The sequence below is a fragment of the Phalacrocorax aristotelis genome, chromosome 2 (genome assembly GCF_949628215.1).
Source record: "Phalacrocorax aristotelis chromosome 2, bGulAri2.1, whole genome shotgun sequence".
In the NCBI taxonomy this organism is placed as follows: Eukaryota; Metazoa; Chordata; class Aves; order Suliformes; family Phalacrocoracidae; genus Phalacrocorax; species Phalacrocorax aristotelis.
The window spans coordinates 30,687,566-30,707,037 of record NC_134277.1 but is presented as its reverse complement, the minus strand read 5'-3'; the positions used below and the strand labels follow the sequence as shown (position 1 = coordinate 30,707,037).

General features: G+C 38.5%; 1 protein-coding gene across 1 annotated transcript in view; it reads left to right on the top strand.

Annotated features, from left to right (window-relative positions):
* Window positions 1–19,472, top strand: part of THSD7A (thrombospondin type 1 domain containing 7A) — a 300,728-nt gene that overhangs the window by 175,693 nt on the left and 105,563 nt on the right. Inside the window, exons 5-7 of the mRNA XM_075082924.1 lie at window positions 13,790–14,038; window positions 15,590–15,771; window positions 17,586–17,654. Of these exons, the coding sequence (XP_074939025.1) occupies window positions 13,790–14,038; window positions 15,590–15,771; window positions 17,586–17,654 (500 nt within the window). The remainder of the gene's footprint in view (window positions 1–13,789; window positions 14,039–15,589; window positions 15,772–17,585; window positions 17,655–19,472) is intronic.

The window sequence follows — 19,472 nt, the reverse complement described above, 5'->3', positions numbered from 1 at the left end:
ACCTCTTAATCCAAGTGCTCACTTTCCAAATCATGCAACAAATGTCTCTATCCACTTTATGGACTCTCACTGTCCCTTTAAGTTATAAACTGTGTGGAGGATGATAAAAAAAATAAAGCATAAGCCTGTTGCTTGCTTTATGCTGTTGATTTGGAGAAGCAGATGAGTCACCCTGAGGTATATGCTGTCTGACAGCAAACAGAAGAGAGGTTCAAACATACAATACAGCAGCTCAGTTTTTTTGACCCTGTAATATATTCCTTGCTTAGAAAAAGTCTTAAGATTCTCTTCTCTGAGCTGCTCCATGAGGCAACAGGCAGAAAGGGTGATGTGTCTGAAGGTGTCAGTGGCTAAGGTGGAGTAGCTTCAAGGAGACAGGCTGTGGGAAGGTGAGGGAATAGCAATAAGGAGAGGACGGGTTGTAGGGATAAAGGAGCATAAGCAACCTTTAAATTGGTCACTGAGGACCAGATGGAAGTGTGCCTGTCTTACAGGTGTGTTTTCTGTTACTGGAAAGGCAACTCTGCAGCTGTTCTTGCACAGGAAGCCTCCAAGCTCATCACACTGTAAGGGTTTAGAAAGCCGTAAGTGGTTCACTAACAGAACACCTGTAAATAGCATGTATTTGGATAATGAGCCATATACAGTCATCTTGATAAATTAGCTTGGAATCACTTAGAGCACATGCTGTTAACAAATGGAGAACAGAGAAGAAGAAAGTAATCTTGGAAGAAAAACCTCCTGATAACTAAAAACTGCAGGGTAATTGTCAGATGCATTGAGGTAATAAACATGTAGAATATTATTATAGAAACAGGATGCAGACATACTGCTTTCCTACCATTTTCCACTGTGCTTTTAGAATTTCCATGAATTTGAAAGTCAGAAGCATCCTGTAGATTTTTACCATGATTTTGGTGGAGACAGTCGTTTCTGTGGATATGCATAATAGTATTCACTGGTGTTCCTTTCTAGTCTAAGTACCTGCTCCATCACCTTACTGAGGCTGCTGTTTTGACAGTGGCTTGTCAGTATTGCTATAGATTTGACATACCATGCCAAATCTAGATTTAAGATGGAAGCATACACACTGTGCTGAATAATTGAAACAACAGCAATGAACCATTTCTTTCTCCACACCATATTTTATCTCTTTTCATATAGCCTATGGTTGCTCTGTCATTTAGATGTACGACATTCATATATTTCTGTGCAAAGCATAAAGATTGGATGCCTTTCTAGAATATATTTTTTATTCAAATAGTTGTAATTGGTCTTCCTTAGCAAAATATAATAGCTTGTAATGTAATGAGGATCGAACTACATCTTTTGATAAACTCATGTGGCCATAAATCCTATGAATGAACAAATGAATTCTATGAATGAATGCTATGTTGAATTTCTAGCCTTAATTTAGTAAGAGATTAAGATGCACAGTGGTAAATGGAATTAGGCACTGAAATATTTAACAGACTCTCCTACACTGTACTTCTATGCATCTTTTCTGCCTCATAGTCAGAGAATTTTTATGTTAATTGACTTCAACATACCGAAGTAAATGAATACAAATCAAACAATATTTTTCTAAATTTTGGACATCTTTGTATTGCTATCGTATCATAGTCTCTGAATAGTCTCGTAAGGAACAAACCAGAATGTACTACTTGTTTAGAGTTATTTCTATTGTGTGACTGCTAAGCATAGTCTGGGACATAGAGTATGCCCGTTTTCTCGATGAGCTTTGTAAGTTACCGTACAGTACGTGAACTGAACATCCTCCTGGGAGATATTGTCCCCCCCAAGGAGTGGGGGACTGCACAGGATGGGAAGTCACAGAGTTCTGCTTCACTTGAAGATCCCCAGAATGGCAGAGTTGGGTACTTCAGTGCCTAACTTTCAGTTGTCCCACTGAAAATAAAATGTCCAGCCTACCTCCTAATATTGACCACTTTCTTCCAAATGTTGGATACTGAAATGAAACCAGTGATAATGTCAAAGCTAAGCATCAATATAGGGAAGAAATCTAAAATAACACCTGAAACACAGCTAATATTAGTAATATAATTTTCAGTAATTTATTTTTGTATTTTAACTTCAATATTGCATATTTTAATTCATAAAGTTTGGCATTGTATTTGTTTCTTTTTTCTTTGCTGATATTTCTGTGGATCTAACTGGTAGTTAGGGTCGAAGTAAATGCTCATTAATGCTCTGTAACACAAATTCCCACTGACAAAGGGAAATTATGCCTCAAAAGCTTTAATGAGTCATCTGTGTAGAGTATTGCCAAATAACCTGCTCTAACAATTGTAAAATTATCTATAACATGGGATGTGCATACATGTCGCTGTATCATTGGACTGTGAAAGATAGTACCTCTCCCTAATTACTTCTGTTTTCCCGTCTCCTCGAACATTCGTGGTACCTGCAACGGCCCCACAGCAGCTGTTGTTGCCACTTGTTTGGGTGTAGTAGAACTTCTTGTTCCTTTGCCTGTATTAGCCAATACATTTTTCTTTAACACAGTAGTTGTAATCTCTGTTTTATTTTCTCCCATAATGTAGAAAGCCTGAGTGGTTTTGGTTTTTCAGAACTGTTTTGGCTGTGCATCTTTGTTGGTAGAATTACTTAAAGTTTTGAAAGGATCATGGGAAAATAGTCGTGTGAAAAGCACTTAGATGGACAGTACTTTAATTGTAAATGAATAAAAGTGACCTCATTGTTTGTGTGATTATAACAGCCCATTATACTGTGAGGTACTAACAGTTTCTCAGAACAATCTACAGTATGACCTATACTAAACAGTGCAGCTGTAGGAAAAATTAATCAGGACTATGTCATGAGGCATACTCATTATATTTACCACTAGGAAAAAATACAGGCACTGTATTTTCAGTAACTTCTTTAAAGAAACAAGTGTGTACCAACCATAAAATGAAACTCTTAAGGATGACTAGACTTTACAAATTACATTTTATATCTTCAGAGTAACTCATAGGGGTTACCTAAACTCTGGATTTAAATCACCTTTCTACTATTCCTGCTGCCTGGTACCTGCTCGTTAAACAGAATTAATTTTTTCATTTAATTTTATTTAGGAGAAAATAAACTATTTTTTTTCTTTATACCAAAGAGTTTATCACCATCTCTTTCAAAATCCAGCTATACCTTTGATCCAAGAATGGTATAAAATTCATTTCATTGTTTTGCTTCAGAGGTTAATGCCTCCAACAGGCTGTATGAACTCTGAGGAGAACACTGCATAGAAGAGAAATATCTTGTTGCAACACATTGGGGCATTGTGCTTGATCCTTGTGTCCATATGTTAACTCCAAAATCCCTATTACTCATACAGAGGATCTTTTAAGGTTCCATGGTGGTCAGATAGAGAGCAAGGGGGACACTGCACATGCAATATTAAGATCTGGATTTAGTCCCAAATAACACAAAGGATTGTGAATATTACTGGATTTCTTCAGGTCTCGTGACCAGTAGGGTGGTCATTCAAGGTTGCTGTAGAAAATTGCACACATGGGTACACATATTTCAAAGGTTGATTTGACCTGCTGAATGAACCAGATTATTTCTGCGAGGTAGTTCTGTTAGAGGGTGTGAGGGTCTAGGCTGTGGGACTGCCCACAGGTAATCAGATTTCCCAGCAGAGTAAGCCTGAGCTTTTCTCGGATGCGATGCTAATGAGTGGCACGGTACATGTTTTACCCCTTCACTGAAGGTTACAGTCACGAGGAGCAGATATGGTCTTTGGAAAGTGTTCCTGTGGTGGGTTGACCCTGGCTGGATGCCAGGTGTCCACCAAAGCTGCTTTGTCACTCCCCACATCAGCTGTACAGGGGAGAGAAAATATAACAGAAGGCTTATGGGTTGAGATAAGGACAGGGAGAGATCACTCACCCATTACCATCACAGGCAAAACAAGACTCAGCTTGGGGAAATTAGTTTAATTTATTATCAATCAAATCAGAGTAGGATAATGAGAAATAGAACCAAATATTAAAACACCTTCCCCCCACCCCTCCCTTCTTTCCAGGCTCAACTTCACTCCTGATTTCTCTGCCTCCTCTTCCCCAGTGGCACAGTGGGATGGGGAATGAGGGTCGTGGTCAGTTCATCACATGTCTCTGCCACTCCCTCCTCCTCAGGGGCAGGACTCCTCACGCTCTTCCCCTGCTCCAGCCTGCGTTCCCTCCCACAGGAGACATTTCTCCATGAACTTCTCCAACGTGTGTCCTTCCCATGAGCTGCAGTTCCGCTGCTCTAGCATGGGTCCCTTCCATGGGGTGCAGACCTTCAGGACCAGACTGCTGCAGCATGGGTCCCCCACGGGGTTACAAGTCCTGCCAGCAAACCTGCTCCAATGTGGGCTTCTCTCTCCATGGGGCCACAGGTCCTGCCAGGAGCCTGCTCTAGCATGGGCTTCCCATGGAGTCACAGCATTCTTCAGGCATCTACCTGCTCTGGCATGGGGTTTTCCATGGGCTGCAGGTGGATATGTGCTCCACCGCTAACCTCCATGGGCTGCAGGGGGACAGCCTGCCTCACCATGGTCTTCACCACAGGCTGGTGCCTGAAGCACCTCCTCCCCCTTCTTCTTCACTGACCTTGGTGTCTGCAGGGCTGTTTCTCTCACATATTCTCACTCCTTTTTCTAGCTGCTGTTGCTGTTCCCCTGTCTTAAATATGTTATCCCAAAGGCACTACCACTGTCACTGACAGGTTTGCATTGGCCAGTGGTGGGTCCATCTTGGAGCTGGCTGGCATTGGCTCCATCAGACATAGGGGAATCCACCCCTGTAGGTTCCCCTGCTACCAGAACCTGGCCACGTAAACCCAATACAGTTCCTTACAGTGTCTCATTTCTTTCAGCAATCTATTTAGATTTAAGCAAACTTTAAGCAATCTACTGACATTGTCTTTACTGAGAAAAATAAAATATGCTTGTATTTAAATTCTGCTTCAATTTCTGTATTGTTTTAAGGAGCTGGGAGTTGGATCAATGTTCATTCATGGCTGTAGAATGTTTTGCAGGGACACTGTCCAGCTTAGTGGTTTGCTTTGGTGGAGTTTTTAATTGTTGGTTGTTAGGTTTTTTAAAATCACTAATTTACTTTGATTATTTTCCAAAAGCTTCCTCTAGATTTAGTTTGCCCTTCAGTCACAAATGCAGCCTCTACAAGCCTGCTTCTGTGTATTTGTGTTTGTGTGTGTAATTTTGGTTTTCAAGTGCTAGACTAACATCTAGTTTTGGTGTTCTCTAAGCAATTTGTCACTTTTCCAAGTCTTTCTGCAGACAAGTTTGTTTGGTCAAACGGGCCTGTGTGTCAATAGCTTTCATCCTGTGTCTGGTGGGAAAGATTGAAAACCATTTTGCTAATGGTATTTAATGATGTAATGTCTCATGAGATCAGCAAGAATTCAGGAGAGACTCTAATGGTTCCTGTTGATACAGCTGGCTGTGGGAGATGCCTGATGGTGCACAGGACATTCAAGACCAGGAAATGGTTAAATTATTCTGGTCTGAGGGAGCCCTCTGTGTTTTCTTTCATATGCTAGATAGCCTTTGCTTTTCTTCCTTAGTATTTAGATGAAGCCACTCAAAAACCTGTTAAAGGATTCTGTATTTCTTTAGCATGTTTATTGTGCTTTGATCTGAAACCTTCAGGTACAGCTCACTTTTTCTGCTGAACTGATGAACCTCCTCATGTTATACTCTGTATGGGTTTCTTCCAGGCTAACTGCCTGGTTTTTGGTTGATTTCTTCACTGCTCTCAAGTTTTTACTTCATTCATTCAGTTCTTGGGTGTTCAAAACATATTTTGCTGTTGGAGTTTTGCTTTGGAATACAAGCAGAGCTTGTATTTTTTTTTGCTGAGAATTGTGTAGCCTTCTTCAAAAAGAATTACAAAGTTCCTCCCCAATGGTGCTGGGGATGAACTTCTCTGCAGGCAGAGTGGTTTCCGACCCCACAGGCCTTCCTGATCATGAAGCGCATGTGATATCTAATCCCTGTGACACTATATAGTATGAGAGAAGCAAGGGGAGGAAGAACATAATTTTTGTATGATGTCTGTTGAGTGCCTCTTAATAATGCCTGCTGCTCTGAGCTCTCGTGAGGATGGTAAGATATGGGGGTGTCTGCTTTCCAACCCAGGGCTGAGGGTAGTGATGCCGTGAAACTGAGGCAGCCTGGGCAGACCTGTAGGTGCATCTACTGGGAACCTTAGAGCAACAGGAGCAAAGAGCCTGTGGACGTAATCCACTACCACATCAAATACTGACCCAGGCTTGAAAGATCACAGTTTTCAATTTACAGGTAAAATTCCACTTAAGTCCTTTTCAGTCCACCTCTAACCCATGGCTTTTGTTTCCCGTGAGTGCCAAAAGTTTATGTTGGCATCAGTCTCCCTCCTGAACTGTAGCCATGTTATTAATTTCAGAACAATGGATATCTCTGTACGTGATCAAATAGGAAATCAGCTAGAGGAAAAAAAAAATCAGAATTCCAGAAGAATGTATACAGTGAATGAAAATAAGAAATAATAGCTGTGAAAATTTCATTAAAGGAAACTAAAGCTGAATGTTGATAATGGTGAACAAATAGGGAAAATATGGCAAAATACTGCAGACAAAAATTATTGAAGAGACTACTAAGCCTGCATTAACCTTGCAAATTGGGCTCTACTACTTTACATTATAGGTAAAAACAGTAAATAGTGGTTCTTGTTAAATATCAGCACTGGGTGAATGAATTGAATTTGTTGTAAGGGACATGTGCCTCACTGTAGAATTTTAGATTTAAACTGCAAACCTCACACTGTAACTCTGTTACACTTGAACATGAAGACCAGCTGTATTGGAAAAAGCACCAAACTGATCTTCAGAACTATGTCTCCTTAATACTTTGGATATGTGGACTCACATTTCCATTAACTTATAAATTGACCAGATAAAGTAATGTGCAGATATTTTGGGAGTCTCCTCAGAATGAATCTTGAACAGCCCTCAAATACAGGCCAGTTTTACATCTCAAAATTGCAATTGCAGTAGAAAGGATCTGTAATTGCAGGATATAACTGGGCTCAAATAAAATGAGACTAAGTAAAAGAGAACTCTTGGACCTAACAAAAAGAGTCAAGGGGAGAGCTTATAGAAGTCTCTAAGCTCGCAAATGCTTCATAGAAAGTGAATAGAGTATGGTTATGCAAGGAAGCCAGAAAAGTAAATCAACAGCAATTTTAAAGCAGAAACAGATATCTGCAGTTATCGGTGACTAAAAAAGGTGTGTAACTCTTTGTTTCCAGGGTGATGTAGATGCCAAAATCTTATCTGGGTTCAGAAAGCATTATAGTATTTCATGGAGGAAAACTCTATAAAGGGCTCTTCAGTGCAGCGGTACAACTCGTGTTCAGGAAGTCTTTCAGCCACGGTTTGCTGGGAAAATGGAGGGTGTGTTGGGAAGGTGTGACTGAATACTTGCTGTCTTTCCAATTTTGCCCTCCATTTGCTACTGCCAAGGCAGGATTCAGACTGCATGGATTATTAGTTAGAACCACTCAGCCATTCTCATGCTGCTGTTTGTCTTTTCTCATTAACTCTTCTTTCTAGTTGTCTGTCCAACATAGCATGGAGGAAACATCAGCAAAATTAGAAAATGTCTTAGTTGTACACGTAAGTTATGTATAGTTCATGGAGTAAAATGAGTCCTACTGCCTTGCTTAAAACATTTTATTTTTCCTATTAATTCTGCATAAATTTATAAATCAGTCCTACGGTCATGCATTACCATGCATTTGGCTTTATGTATGCAGTATGCATGGCTTTATCTATTTGAAAAAATAAAAATAAAAAAAGAGAATTTTTTCCTTGTTGAGCTTATAGAGGAAGAAATTCCAATGGTCTCTTCCATGACTTTTCTACACAACTTAAAAGATAAATTTTGAGACTGAAATTACAGACACTCAAACAGGTCGTTGGCATATAAAATCAAGTTGCCCTGATTTTTAAAAACTGTAAAAGCATGATTCACTCTCTAATAGAAATTTAGGATACCTCAGAAAGAATTGTTTTTCCTCTTGAGTAATCTAATTATATCACATATTTAAAAGCTAAACTGGCAATGAAGAGACTACTTTCAACTGCACAGCTTTCTTATTTGTATATATGTACTGTGGTGCAGTTGGCTCCAGGCTCATGCCTCAAGCTTCATTCTCTATGTGTCTGTAGCCTTAATTATCCCATATATTACTCTGAAATCCCCAGGGGGAACCTTTCTATCCAAAGTGATATTTAGGTTTTATTTATTGCTGTAAGAGCAAAAATGAGGCTATGGAACGTGAGTAAACACAAATTCCTGACCACACGTCTCCAAAACAGGTTGAGCAGCAATTATGCTCTGTATTTTGCCCTTTGAACCATCACTGCCACCTTCTTTAGTTCATTTATCTAATCTAAGTCTTTGACATCAGGAATAAGTTTGATGTTGCCTTAATAGCAATAGGGCTCATTCATCCCCTGTGATGATTTGTTTTGCTTGGGATTGCCTTATTTTTCCTCTATGTCATCTGTGTACGTATAAACCTTTAGTTCCTCACTATAACTATGTATTATCTGAAATGGTATTTCTCAAAGCACAGCCTTACTTCAAATTGTATAATGCCCTTTTCCCTGCTAAAAGGCAGACACTTAGAACACTGTCCTGTCAATGTATTTACTGGATTGAGAGCAAGTTCCTGCAAACTTTACCTGTTACCCCTATGCTACCTCTTCTGGTATCCAGTCTGCTCTGTTGACTTAAAATAGCATTTTAATGCAACTCATGTACTTTTCTTTGAGCTTCCCAAGCAATTATCTGGCCAGAACCGTATGGCTTGATAGTGAGGACTTATTTGTGCAGCCCCTGCACTTTTTGAATTACTAACTTTGCATATAGCATATGCTTAGAGGTTACTGACAGTACACAGAGCATGGAGATATTTGATGCAGAACTTCTAGTGGTTTGGGTGGTATCATGAAATGAATGGTAACTGTCTATTTTTATCTTCTGATCTGCTACCTGCCAATTTGCTTTTTCTCCTGTGAGAAGATTCATCCAACTTTGTGTAACTAAACCAGACACATAAATCCGTCAGGAAGTGTGGTGTGTTTTACATGAAATTAAGCCTTGCTCTAAATTGTCTGTGGAGATCAAGTCTGTAACATTAGGTACCAAACCCAGAAGTGTAACAAAGACATTCCCAGGTTTCAATTAAGAATCAATCTATTCATTTTCCTTGATCAGACATTTAAAGGAAACGTGACAAACATTCTCAGCTAATGTATTGCATATGCTGAACTTTTTAAATGACACGTGTCTTTCGGTGTTAGTGTTTTTGTACAATACAGTATCAGTAAGTTTAATTATGGATGTCTGTCTACTTATAGTCATCTGCACTGAAAAGTATGAGAAACGTGTTTCTCTTGGTGAGATAAAGTTTGAAAATCTTCTTGCAAATATTTTAAAGGTGTCAAGAGTAAAAAAAAAATAAAAAAGGATAAAAAAGATCTTTGAAAAATGAGAGGAGATTGTGGAACATTAAATTCATTGTTCCCAAGTTTCCTGGGAAAGGGGGATATGTGGAGATGCAACATGGAATTAAGTGTAGATTAGTTTAGTTGCAGGTAATAGGTAAACGTGCACTTGGGACAGGGAAAGGTGGTAGTGAGGGAAAGAATTTGTAATCTGCTCTAGAAGCTACCCTATTACCTTAAAAAAGATATTGAAGCACTTCCATAATCTTTTACTTAACTAAAGAGTTTTAACTGGGTCTTGTTTGGAGAGATTTGTGATACTGAGAGTTTAAATGTGATGCTTCCCTAGTCCCTACTTGATCTAGAGTGCAACACATCTTTTCCTGCTGCCTGCAACACGAAGGAAAACTTGATAATGGCCTTTTGCAATTAGCTCTCACGGTTTCTCTAACTTGTTCAAAGAAAACCAAGTGTTAAAAGAAGTAACATCAGCTAATTTGCTTGTCTGACACTTCTTTTGCTAATTGTAACTGTCTCTGCCCTCTCACAAAAATAATATGACAGTATGTATAACAGTGAAGAGATTGTTTGCTGGTGACTTACAATATCAGTTACTTGTCAGTATTTATATAATACTGCAAGTGGTGCATGGTTTTAATAAGCAAGCGAGAAAATAAATGGATAACTCACTTTGACTCTTGTTTGTCTTCAAAGTAATATTCGTGTTCTGGTTACAAGAACTTAAGAAATTAATTGCTTTATATTTAATTTAAAATTATTTTTATAAGTAAAAATTTTAAGTGAGGCATGCTTTACCTCTATTGCTTTACTTCTATCAAGGATCATAAATAAACAACGAGGTTAGTAGCATGGTACAATTCTGTTTGGGCCCTCTTCATACCTGTATACGGAAATAATTAATAACAAACAAGATAAAATGACCATTCTAATTATATAAGCTATATCAACACAGTTTTTAACAACAAAAAAAAAAGCATGAAGTGGAAAGTAGTAGCCTGCTGAATCCATGCCACTGACCAAATAACTCTTCACCTGAGTCCTGTGAACAAATCTAGGTCTAAATTTTCAAAAACATTTTGCATCATGATCCACAGAGGGACTTCAGTATCATGGCATTCAAGATTACAGGGATACTGAAAAGCGAGAAACTTCAGGAGGCCTTTTTGCATATGTAGCAATTACAGTTTAAGGATCTGTGAAATGAAAATTTGTTGTCTAAAGTTCTAGCAATGCCTGTGTTTAATTCTTTGTGAATGATCTAGTAGCACTTGGAATGCGAAAAGTGCCTGGGACCTATAGTAATCTTTCAGGAAGTGACTATATTCTTTAAAAATTAATAAATATAATTAGTTTGCAGGGCTGGCCCTAGCGTTGAAGTGGAATTTATTGAAAACTTTCTGTTAAAGTGTTTTCTTTCAATTATGCTTATGGGAAAACATTTTTTTTCCTCAGTACCCTGGCTCAATTCTGTAATTTTTTTTCTACTTTGTTCAGAAAATCTGTGATAAAAATTCCTTTTGAATTTAACTAGTTCAGAATATTATTTTTTTGAAATTGATAAGTGCATCAGTTTTGAGCTTGACTGCAGCTCATGGTCTCATTTCTCCTATGTATCAATCATCCTAAAGAACTTCAACCCTTTGTGTTGCAGTGGAGGTTTCCCTTATCAGGGAAGGAAACAATTTCTGGACGAAGCTGTGTAGGAATCACAGCCAGGGACAGCTTTAGGGTTCCTGACAGTCAGGGGATACAGGCAAATTGAAGGTAGCTTCAGTGAAGGATGATTATTGATTTATTTGTTTAGTAAAACAACTTCTGAGAATGAATGAAGACTTGAATGAAGTCTTCCTCATGTAAGACTTCTCCCAAGTAAGTCCTGAAGCAGATGCAAAGCCAATGGAGTATTACACATCATTAATTGATCTCTTCACTCTGCACCAAAGCTACTTTGTGGTGGCAATTTTGTTTGTGTTTCCTGGCAATATGTGTCTATAATTAAACTCATCCCCAGTCACGATATGAGTGAAGAGGTTGGTTTTGTCTGCTCTGAAAGGAGTCACATTAGGGAGGAACTTAGGAGGTGATGATATGTCATCTCTTCTCCACAAGGATTTGCAATACTGCCCATGTTAGAATCCATAAGGAATAGTTCTTTTCTTCAGTCATTAAAATGTGTGTCTTTGTGGGATAAATTAGTCTATATGTTTTGTCAAAGGTATTACACATCATTAATTGATCTCTTCACTCTGCACCAAAGCTACTTTGTGGTGGCAATTTTGTTTGTGTTTCCTGGCAATATGTGTCTATAATTAAACTCATCCCCAGTCACGATATGAGTGAAGAGGTTGGTTTTGTCTGCTCTGAAAGGAGTCACATTAGGGAGGAACTTAGGAGGTGATGATATGTCATCTCTTCTCCACAAGGATTTGCAATACTGCCCATGTTAGAATCCATAAGGAATAGTTCTTTTCTTCAGTCATTAAAATGTGTGTCTTTGTGGGATAAATTAGTCTATATGTTTTGTCAAAGGTACAGAAACTGCTGTATTGAATTTGACAGTACTGTAGTCCTATCCCATATGGGGCCACATGAAGGTGAAAAAAGTCCACTATTTAAGAACAATTTTCTCAAAAGCCTTCAGTGTTTTTCACCTCAAACAGGGTGTAGTTTCTGTCCTCAAGCAGAATAAATGCTGTCTGTCATGTTAGGATTCCACCCCACCACCACCTTTCACATAATAAGAACGGAAGAAATCCCCTACTGAGTAATTCCCTATGGTCTGGCAAGCCCAGTGGTGTCTCCAGCCTGTTGTCTCCTGCAGTGGTAAAGGGAGATGCTATTTAAAGACCAAGCATATAAGGCCTGGCTGCCTTTTGCAGCCTATTCCCTTTGTATTTCTCCAGTATCCAAAGTCAATATATTGGGGATGGTGGCTAGTATATCACTGCCTAGTCATTTTAATATCTGTATTTAGACCTATTGCCCACAGATTTGTCCAACCTTTTTCTGAACCTGCTGACACTGCCTGTCTCCACAACCAGGATCCGTTAGCAAGATCTAGACTTGCTCTGTCTCTTGTGTATAGAAGTACTTCATTTATTGTGTTTTTAAATCTATTAGTCTCATCAAGTATCCCTAGTTCTAGTATTAGAAATTTTGTTAATAGCAGTTCAACACAATGTTATATATGTGGCCAGGGCAAAATCTGGTATAACCACAAAATTGTTGTAAATATTAATTTTTCTATATTATTTTGTATTCTATTAATAGGAAAAAAAAGAGCCTTTGTTGTGTTGTTTATAGGATTGGTACTGAACAGAGCATTTCATTGTGCCATCTGCAGCGCCAATAAATCTTTTTCCTGTCTGTTTAACTACTTCAGAATCCAGAATTTATTCCAAAACAAACATGATAAATATATTTATGTTGTAATTATAATTAAGGAGTTAAAGTTATGATCACTTTAATTGTAGTTTATTTTCTCTATTCCTGATTTTCCTATTGTGAATCAAACTTTAAAGTAGAAATGTTAGTTTCTAGTTAGAATATAAAGTTTAAAAATACAGATGCATTTAGAGGGAGAAATCTTGCTGATAGTCAATGTCATATGTGAATGAAGCAGTCAGACAGAGTGGAAATTAAATGATGGCCTTTACGAGGAACAGGAAATTAAGGCTATGCGTTCACTGTAGCAGGGAAGGCTCTATTTTAAGGGAGAGATCATTCCCCTTTTAGACCATGAGGCATCACTGTGGCAATATATCAGCTGTTATCAAAGCAAATTATTAATGACCAAGTATTCAATGAGGAGAAGATGATGTTGAGCACTTGGTTCTGTTCAAAAACATTGTATAGCTCTCTCTGTTATTGAACCTTCTCTTCCTTTTCTTTCAAAAAAAAAAAATTGAGTATACCTAAAAATAAAAGATAAGTGGTGTAAAATTGATTTATTTCCCCTTTTGTACTTCCATATATGTATGAAGATTTATGTTTTAATTTTGATCACCGATATGGCAATACTCACCATTTGTAACTGTAGAAAATCTTGTGTATCTGGTTTGAGCCAGGTTAACCAAAAGCCCTTTTTTCTGACTTTTTGGGATCAAATACATGTAGACTGGTACTTAACACCTTTACAGATGTTTACTGATATTGCATGTTGCAATGGACATCACTTTTCTGTAGGAGTTCATGACTGCCTGTGAATATGTGTGCTGAAAATTGTAATGCTCTCTTATTACAGCTTCTGCAAACAAGACAAGTTGCCCATTACATTCCAGTCCTGTGTGATCACGAAGGAGTGCCAGGTGTCCGAGTGGTCCGAATGGACCCCCTGCTCCAAAACCTGCTTTGACATGACAACGCCTAAAGGGAATCGTACAAGATCACGGACCATTAAACAGCTCCCCATTGGCAGTGAAAGTGAATGCCCACAATTAGAAGAAACAGAGCAGTGTGTTTCTCAAGGAGATGGTGTGGCACCGTGCATTACGTGAGTTGGTTCAATTCAGTTTTCCCTATACTGAAATGAAGAAATTTGGTTAAGCGTACAGGGCTGGTGGTGGAATATCATTCAAATCATTATTAAAGAAATAATAGGTTTGATTTTTTTTTTAATCCTCTGCTTATTCAGTACTGTTCTTAAAAGCTGAAGTCTCAGATAGCTGCTATTATAGTGAAATCACTTCCTCCTCTGAATACAGGAAAAATAACAAGTATTTTTTCATGAGTATTAACTTTTAAAAGAGAATGTTTGTGTGAAGGCAGGCTCAGTCAAGACTGTGATAAATTAATTGTATTAATTTGTCAGTGATCTTTTCTACCAGAAACATTGTTTTCTGAAGTACTTGCCTGTTTGCAGACAAAGTGCTGAGCATAGGAAAGAAGTGATAAATATCTGTGTAGCAAACAGACTTTTTCAGTAAGACTTCTATTCAGCACAGCAAAGGCAGATGTGGGCCCCCCAAATAGAAAGTGGGAGAGGCTTACAGTGACAGTAAATAAATTAACCCCGTTTAAAGTTTAGGAGAGCAATCACTTTACAATTCAAGAGATTGCTGTAATCCTTATCAACTAATCGAGATTAATGTTAAAGTCCCAACTGTGCTTTTTCTTTATCGGACTGAGAAGAGGGTCTGGGGAAATGTCATTTGATGTTAAGCATCTTTGATGGCGGTACATATTTTTCATTTAAGAGTTTAAATGTCATCTTTCCCCATCTCCAGCCACATTAGGAAGCAGTTTGCTTGGTTTAGCCTTTAAATACTTGTTAGGTAGAGAATTCTGTGGTGTTTCTTGCAGTCTGTAATCCTGACTGGGGTTTTAACTGGGAATCACAGATCTTCTTTCCTGTGTGTTCACTGATTAGAAAGCTCACAGCTTCTCATCATTCATCAGTACACAGCAGGGATGCTTACTACTGCAGAGCCATCTTCCCTGTTACAGTGGAAGAGGAATTTACTGAAAGGTTTTTCTGAAGTAATAATAAAAAAATACAATTATAGTTTTATCTTGATTTTCAGGAGAAACTTCTCTCTCTCTTATAAAAGATGAAAAAGAGGCTTTTGGATTTGTTGGGGGGCGTTGGGTTGTTGTGGATTTTTCCCCACTCCTTTTCTGGCTTTTATATTTCTCGTGGTGGACATTTCTCTGATATTTTGGCTTTGCTTCATATAAATTGTCCAGCTCTAAACAAATGCGGAGAGTCGCGATCTTGAAAGTTAACTTATCTGAACATAGACTATATGTCCCTGTATATCAAGTTTTTCTTCCTTCCAATAAAATTATATGTGCAGTATGTTTCAGGAATTCAACAGAAAAGACCTTCCTGAAAAGTAATGATTTCAGAAGTGAAAGTATAGAGGAAAAGTTTCCGCCCACATAAAATATCAGACTTAACACATCCCTGTGTACAAGAAATTGTGGGGCTCAGGCCTTTTAGAAAAATGAATAAAGCTATTAAGGTGTTTCAGCTTGTATAGCTTAATGCTGTGTAAAATGGCTTAATGATTTCTAAAGACCCAATTAACCAAATTTGATCCAGGTACGGTTGGCGGACCACAGAGTGGACAGAATGCCGTGTTGATCCTCTCCTTAGTCAACAGGACAAGAGGCGAGGAAATCAAACGGCGCTATGTGGAGGTGGCATTCAAACCCGGGAAATGTACTGCGTGCAAGCTAATGAAAATCTCCTCTCCTATCTAAACACCCTCAAGGAAAAAGAAGGTAAAATTGATTCACTTGTAGTTGAATTAGTGCAAAATTAGAGCACTTCAGTATTCCAGAGGCCTTTGACAGCCATTGTCTTCTGTCATGAGTGTCTTCTTACCTTGCAGGTTGCTGTTATTTTCTAGTTCAGATAAAAATACTTAATTGCAGTAGCAGGGGTTTCATTCTCTATGCTGCAAATATTGGTTCCTAGCTACAAATTACTATTTCTTAATATCACCAAAAAATATTGTCTTCTTTGAAGGATGTCTTGCAATAAGAAAGAGCATGAGAAGGTGGGTCAGAAGTCCTAGATTCCATTCCTTCGTCTGCTGTAAATTTCCTGTGTGTCCTTCAGCTGGGTGATGAACCTGTGTGGTTTGATGTGCAGAAGGAATATGTCAATTCTGGCACGTAAGCTCCATAAAGAAATATGTAAAAATATGACTAGATTTCATTCTCAGGGAACTGATTTTTTAAAAAAAATTTTTTTTCTTCTTTTCTTGACTTGGTCAAGTTATTAAGTCAGTTTCAGTACTTCAAGCCACTATAATGTCATGGGATTTTTTCCCTAACTGAAAGAAAGAAGATATTATTCCTTGTCACTGTTATAGCTTGTACAGCTTCTTAAGAAAAGAGAGAATAGCTTAGGAGACAAAATCTTTTATTCATTTGGTGATATACATACTTAAGAACAACACTTGAGTTATTTACGTTACTTCTGCGTACTAATGCAGCACTACAGACTTAGAAATTAGTGAATTAAGCTAATTGTTAATTAAATTTTATCCTCTTCTGTAGCTCTTTCATATGAACACACATTAATTTTAAAAAGTAAAAAATAAATAGAGCCACATACTTCAGGAAAAGCAACATCATTATACACGTTGTGTGTAATACAACATTTAGACCAGAGCTGACCAAACTTCAGGCTAGTGAGGTTTCTGCTGTGTGTTAAAGGTACTCTCAAACTTGCCGTAGAGATAGAGTTTGTGGGGAATATTAATGCCAACATCCATTTCAGCATGACTGCTCAGACCAGTAGGGTGTGACTTATGTGCTCCATGGGCTCCACATCTGTATTTATTAAAGAAGCAGCTTTCAAGCCTCTTTGTTTAATGCAAATCAGCTTCCGCCCAAGGGCTTTTAGCAAATCACCTCTGCCGTACAAAGTTTAGATACCCCTGCCCTTAGAGTAAAGGAGTAAAACCTCCCAGCTAGGAGAGGTAACAATAAAATCATCAGCAGCTTACTGTTCAGAATGATGATTAGGATTTTGGTAGTCTGTGAAGTCTTGCCGGCTTAGGCGGGTGTGAAATCTGCCCTTATCAGAGTGTGACAGGAATATGCGGAGCCCATCAGGAGGTAATCTCTGCAGGCCTCAGAAAGCTGATTAAAATGTAACTAGTCTTTGGATGCATAAACATGAGAACAAATTTTCAAGAGCTCAAACTAGGGGTGAAGTGGGTCTTAGTTTAAAAAGGAGCTCTGGGGTGTTTCCATATTAGGGGACAGATTTTCAGAAGAGCTGCTTCTCCATTCATCCTCCCTCTCTCTCCCCTCCCATCTTTGATTCACTGTGGGCAAGAGCTGCTCTCCAGGCCCTCCTAGGAACAAGCAAATCAGTGCCTCTAAAAACAATACCATTTGAAAACTATGAGTAATTTAAGGATGAGAAAAAGCTGGGGGAGACACCTACCAGTTTTAGCTGTGGGGAAACGCCTTTATTTCAGTGCAGTCTACTGTTGGTTGTAGTGAATGCTGTCTCGGTGGGGCTGCTTTGAAGACCTCCATTCTCATATACTCACGGTGGCGTTTCCCTGTTATTTCAGAAAGTCAGTCACAGAGCAAGTCGAAGGCTAGTGCTGCACCTCTGCTATCGATCACTTTTGAAATAACAGGTAGGTAATTAAGGCCTCCGACCTGGCCTTTCAATCAAAAGCGTGCAAAGGAAGCAACGTCCCTTTCGGGGGTACTACATTGGCTGTATGTGTATAATTAACATATTTATATAGCTCTGAAATAGTTTAATGGATTTGTGCATTCTCAGGAAATTTCAGATCAGTTTGAAAGTGACAGGCCTGAACTCAAACTAAGGAATTTCATGAGCCAGCTAGGATGCCAGGACAGTTCCCTGCTCCACTTCTGAACTGTTTTAGCAAGTGACTGATTTTCCTCTCTATTCTGAGCACCGGGACTTGCTTCCCTGCGTTCATCACAGCTGCTATTTCCAGTCCCTTTTGTAGATTTAAAACACTGAATTAGGGCTCCAGTAAGAATTTGAGCTTCTAATACTTAGCTGAACCAGAATCCCTCATGGCGTTCAGGTCTGTATTACCTCCTATCTGAATTCATAAATTTAGACTTGAGGAAGAAAAGGGAGTATTGGGTGTAGTAATTAGGCAGCTGACAATATTCCTGGAGGCCACTGTCATTCTTCCATTTACTTTCCATTGACTTAAATTGTTTCATCTCTATTCACCTATTTAACTGGTTTAGTCAGGAAGTTTCTCTCATGGTAAGCCTATGAGGTAGATTGTGTCATCTTCTTCCAATCACCTTTAAAACCCTCAATGTAGAATAAGGATGGGAGGAATGTTCCTTTATGGACATAAATTTATTCTACATCTGCAAACACATTCTTGTTGCCCTGTTAAACACGGAGGAACTGCTTACATGCATGGAGTTGTGCAGTTGCTTAAAGAATCAGGTCCTGAACTATCTGCTGGCTTTTGGCAACAGCATTCAGCATTGTAGAAAGCGGGGGGAAGAATATGTACTCTTTCACTGTTGGTCAGTCATAATGTGTTTTGGGCTTGGGTTTTTCTTGCTTTTTTTGAGTGAGGGCACTTTAGTTGAAGAAATTTCCTTCTGTTGTTTGCTGTGGAACCAGTGCGACAAATGACCAAGAGGAGGAATATGAAGCTGTGTCTGCTTATGCTGATGCAGCCACATACAAATTCGTTCTCTTTGCCAGCCTAGTCGTTACTGGGCACTAGTCTGTTGAACATTCCTGGAGAAGAATGGGGAGGTTGAGACCTTGATAAATGTAGCAAATGCTTAAGAGCAGAACAGTGTTTTTCCTTTTCAGTTCATTTTAAAGTGCAGTCATTCTGGGAGGTGTTTTACAGGGGTATAAAATATATTCAGCTACATTTTCCTAACAGTATATGATTTGAGGGCATGGTTATTGAATCTAATTTTAGTTTTTAGGTCCCTACCTCAAACCTGAAATTCATTGAAAACTGAGTCTAAGTTTTTTAGTTAGACTGAAGGAGAGAGATTATCAAAATGCATTCACCGTTCTTTCCATTTTTGGCCCCAAATTTGGTGAAATTCCACACAGAGCTTGTAGTATTACACACAGTCTAATCAGCATTCAGCATCACTGCCGAGGAGTAAAGAACAATCTTTATTGCTGCCACAAGAGAGTATGAATGGACAGAGATAAGACAAGGTTTCGAGCTGTAAATTTCTGCATCCAGCATAATCTTCTCTCAAAGCGTCTTTGCTAAACAATAAGCAGCAAAAGCTGACCTCATTCACACTTCTGTGATTCTGAAATAAATCCATTTAAATTAATGGGAGCAAGATGTTCTTAAGATACCCTGGCAAGGCTAAGTTTTCTTATTTTACTGTCATCTCAAAGAAAGAATTCTGAGTAATCCTGGATGAAGTAGACCCTGAGTTTTCAATGATGAAAAATTTTTTTTAATAAC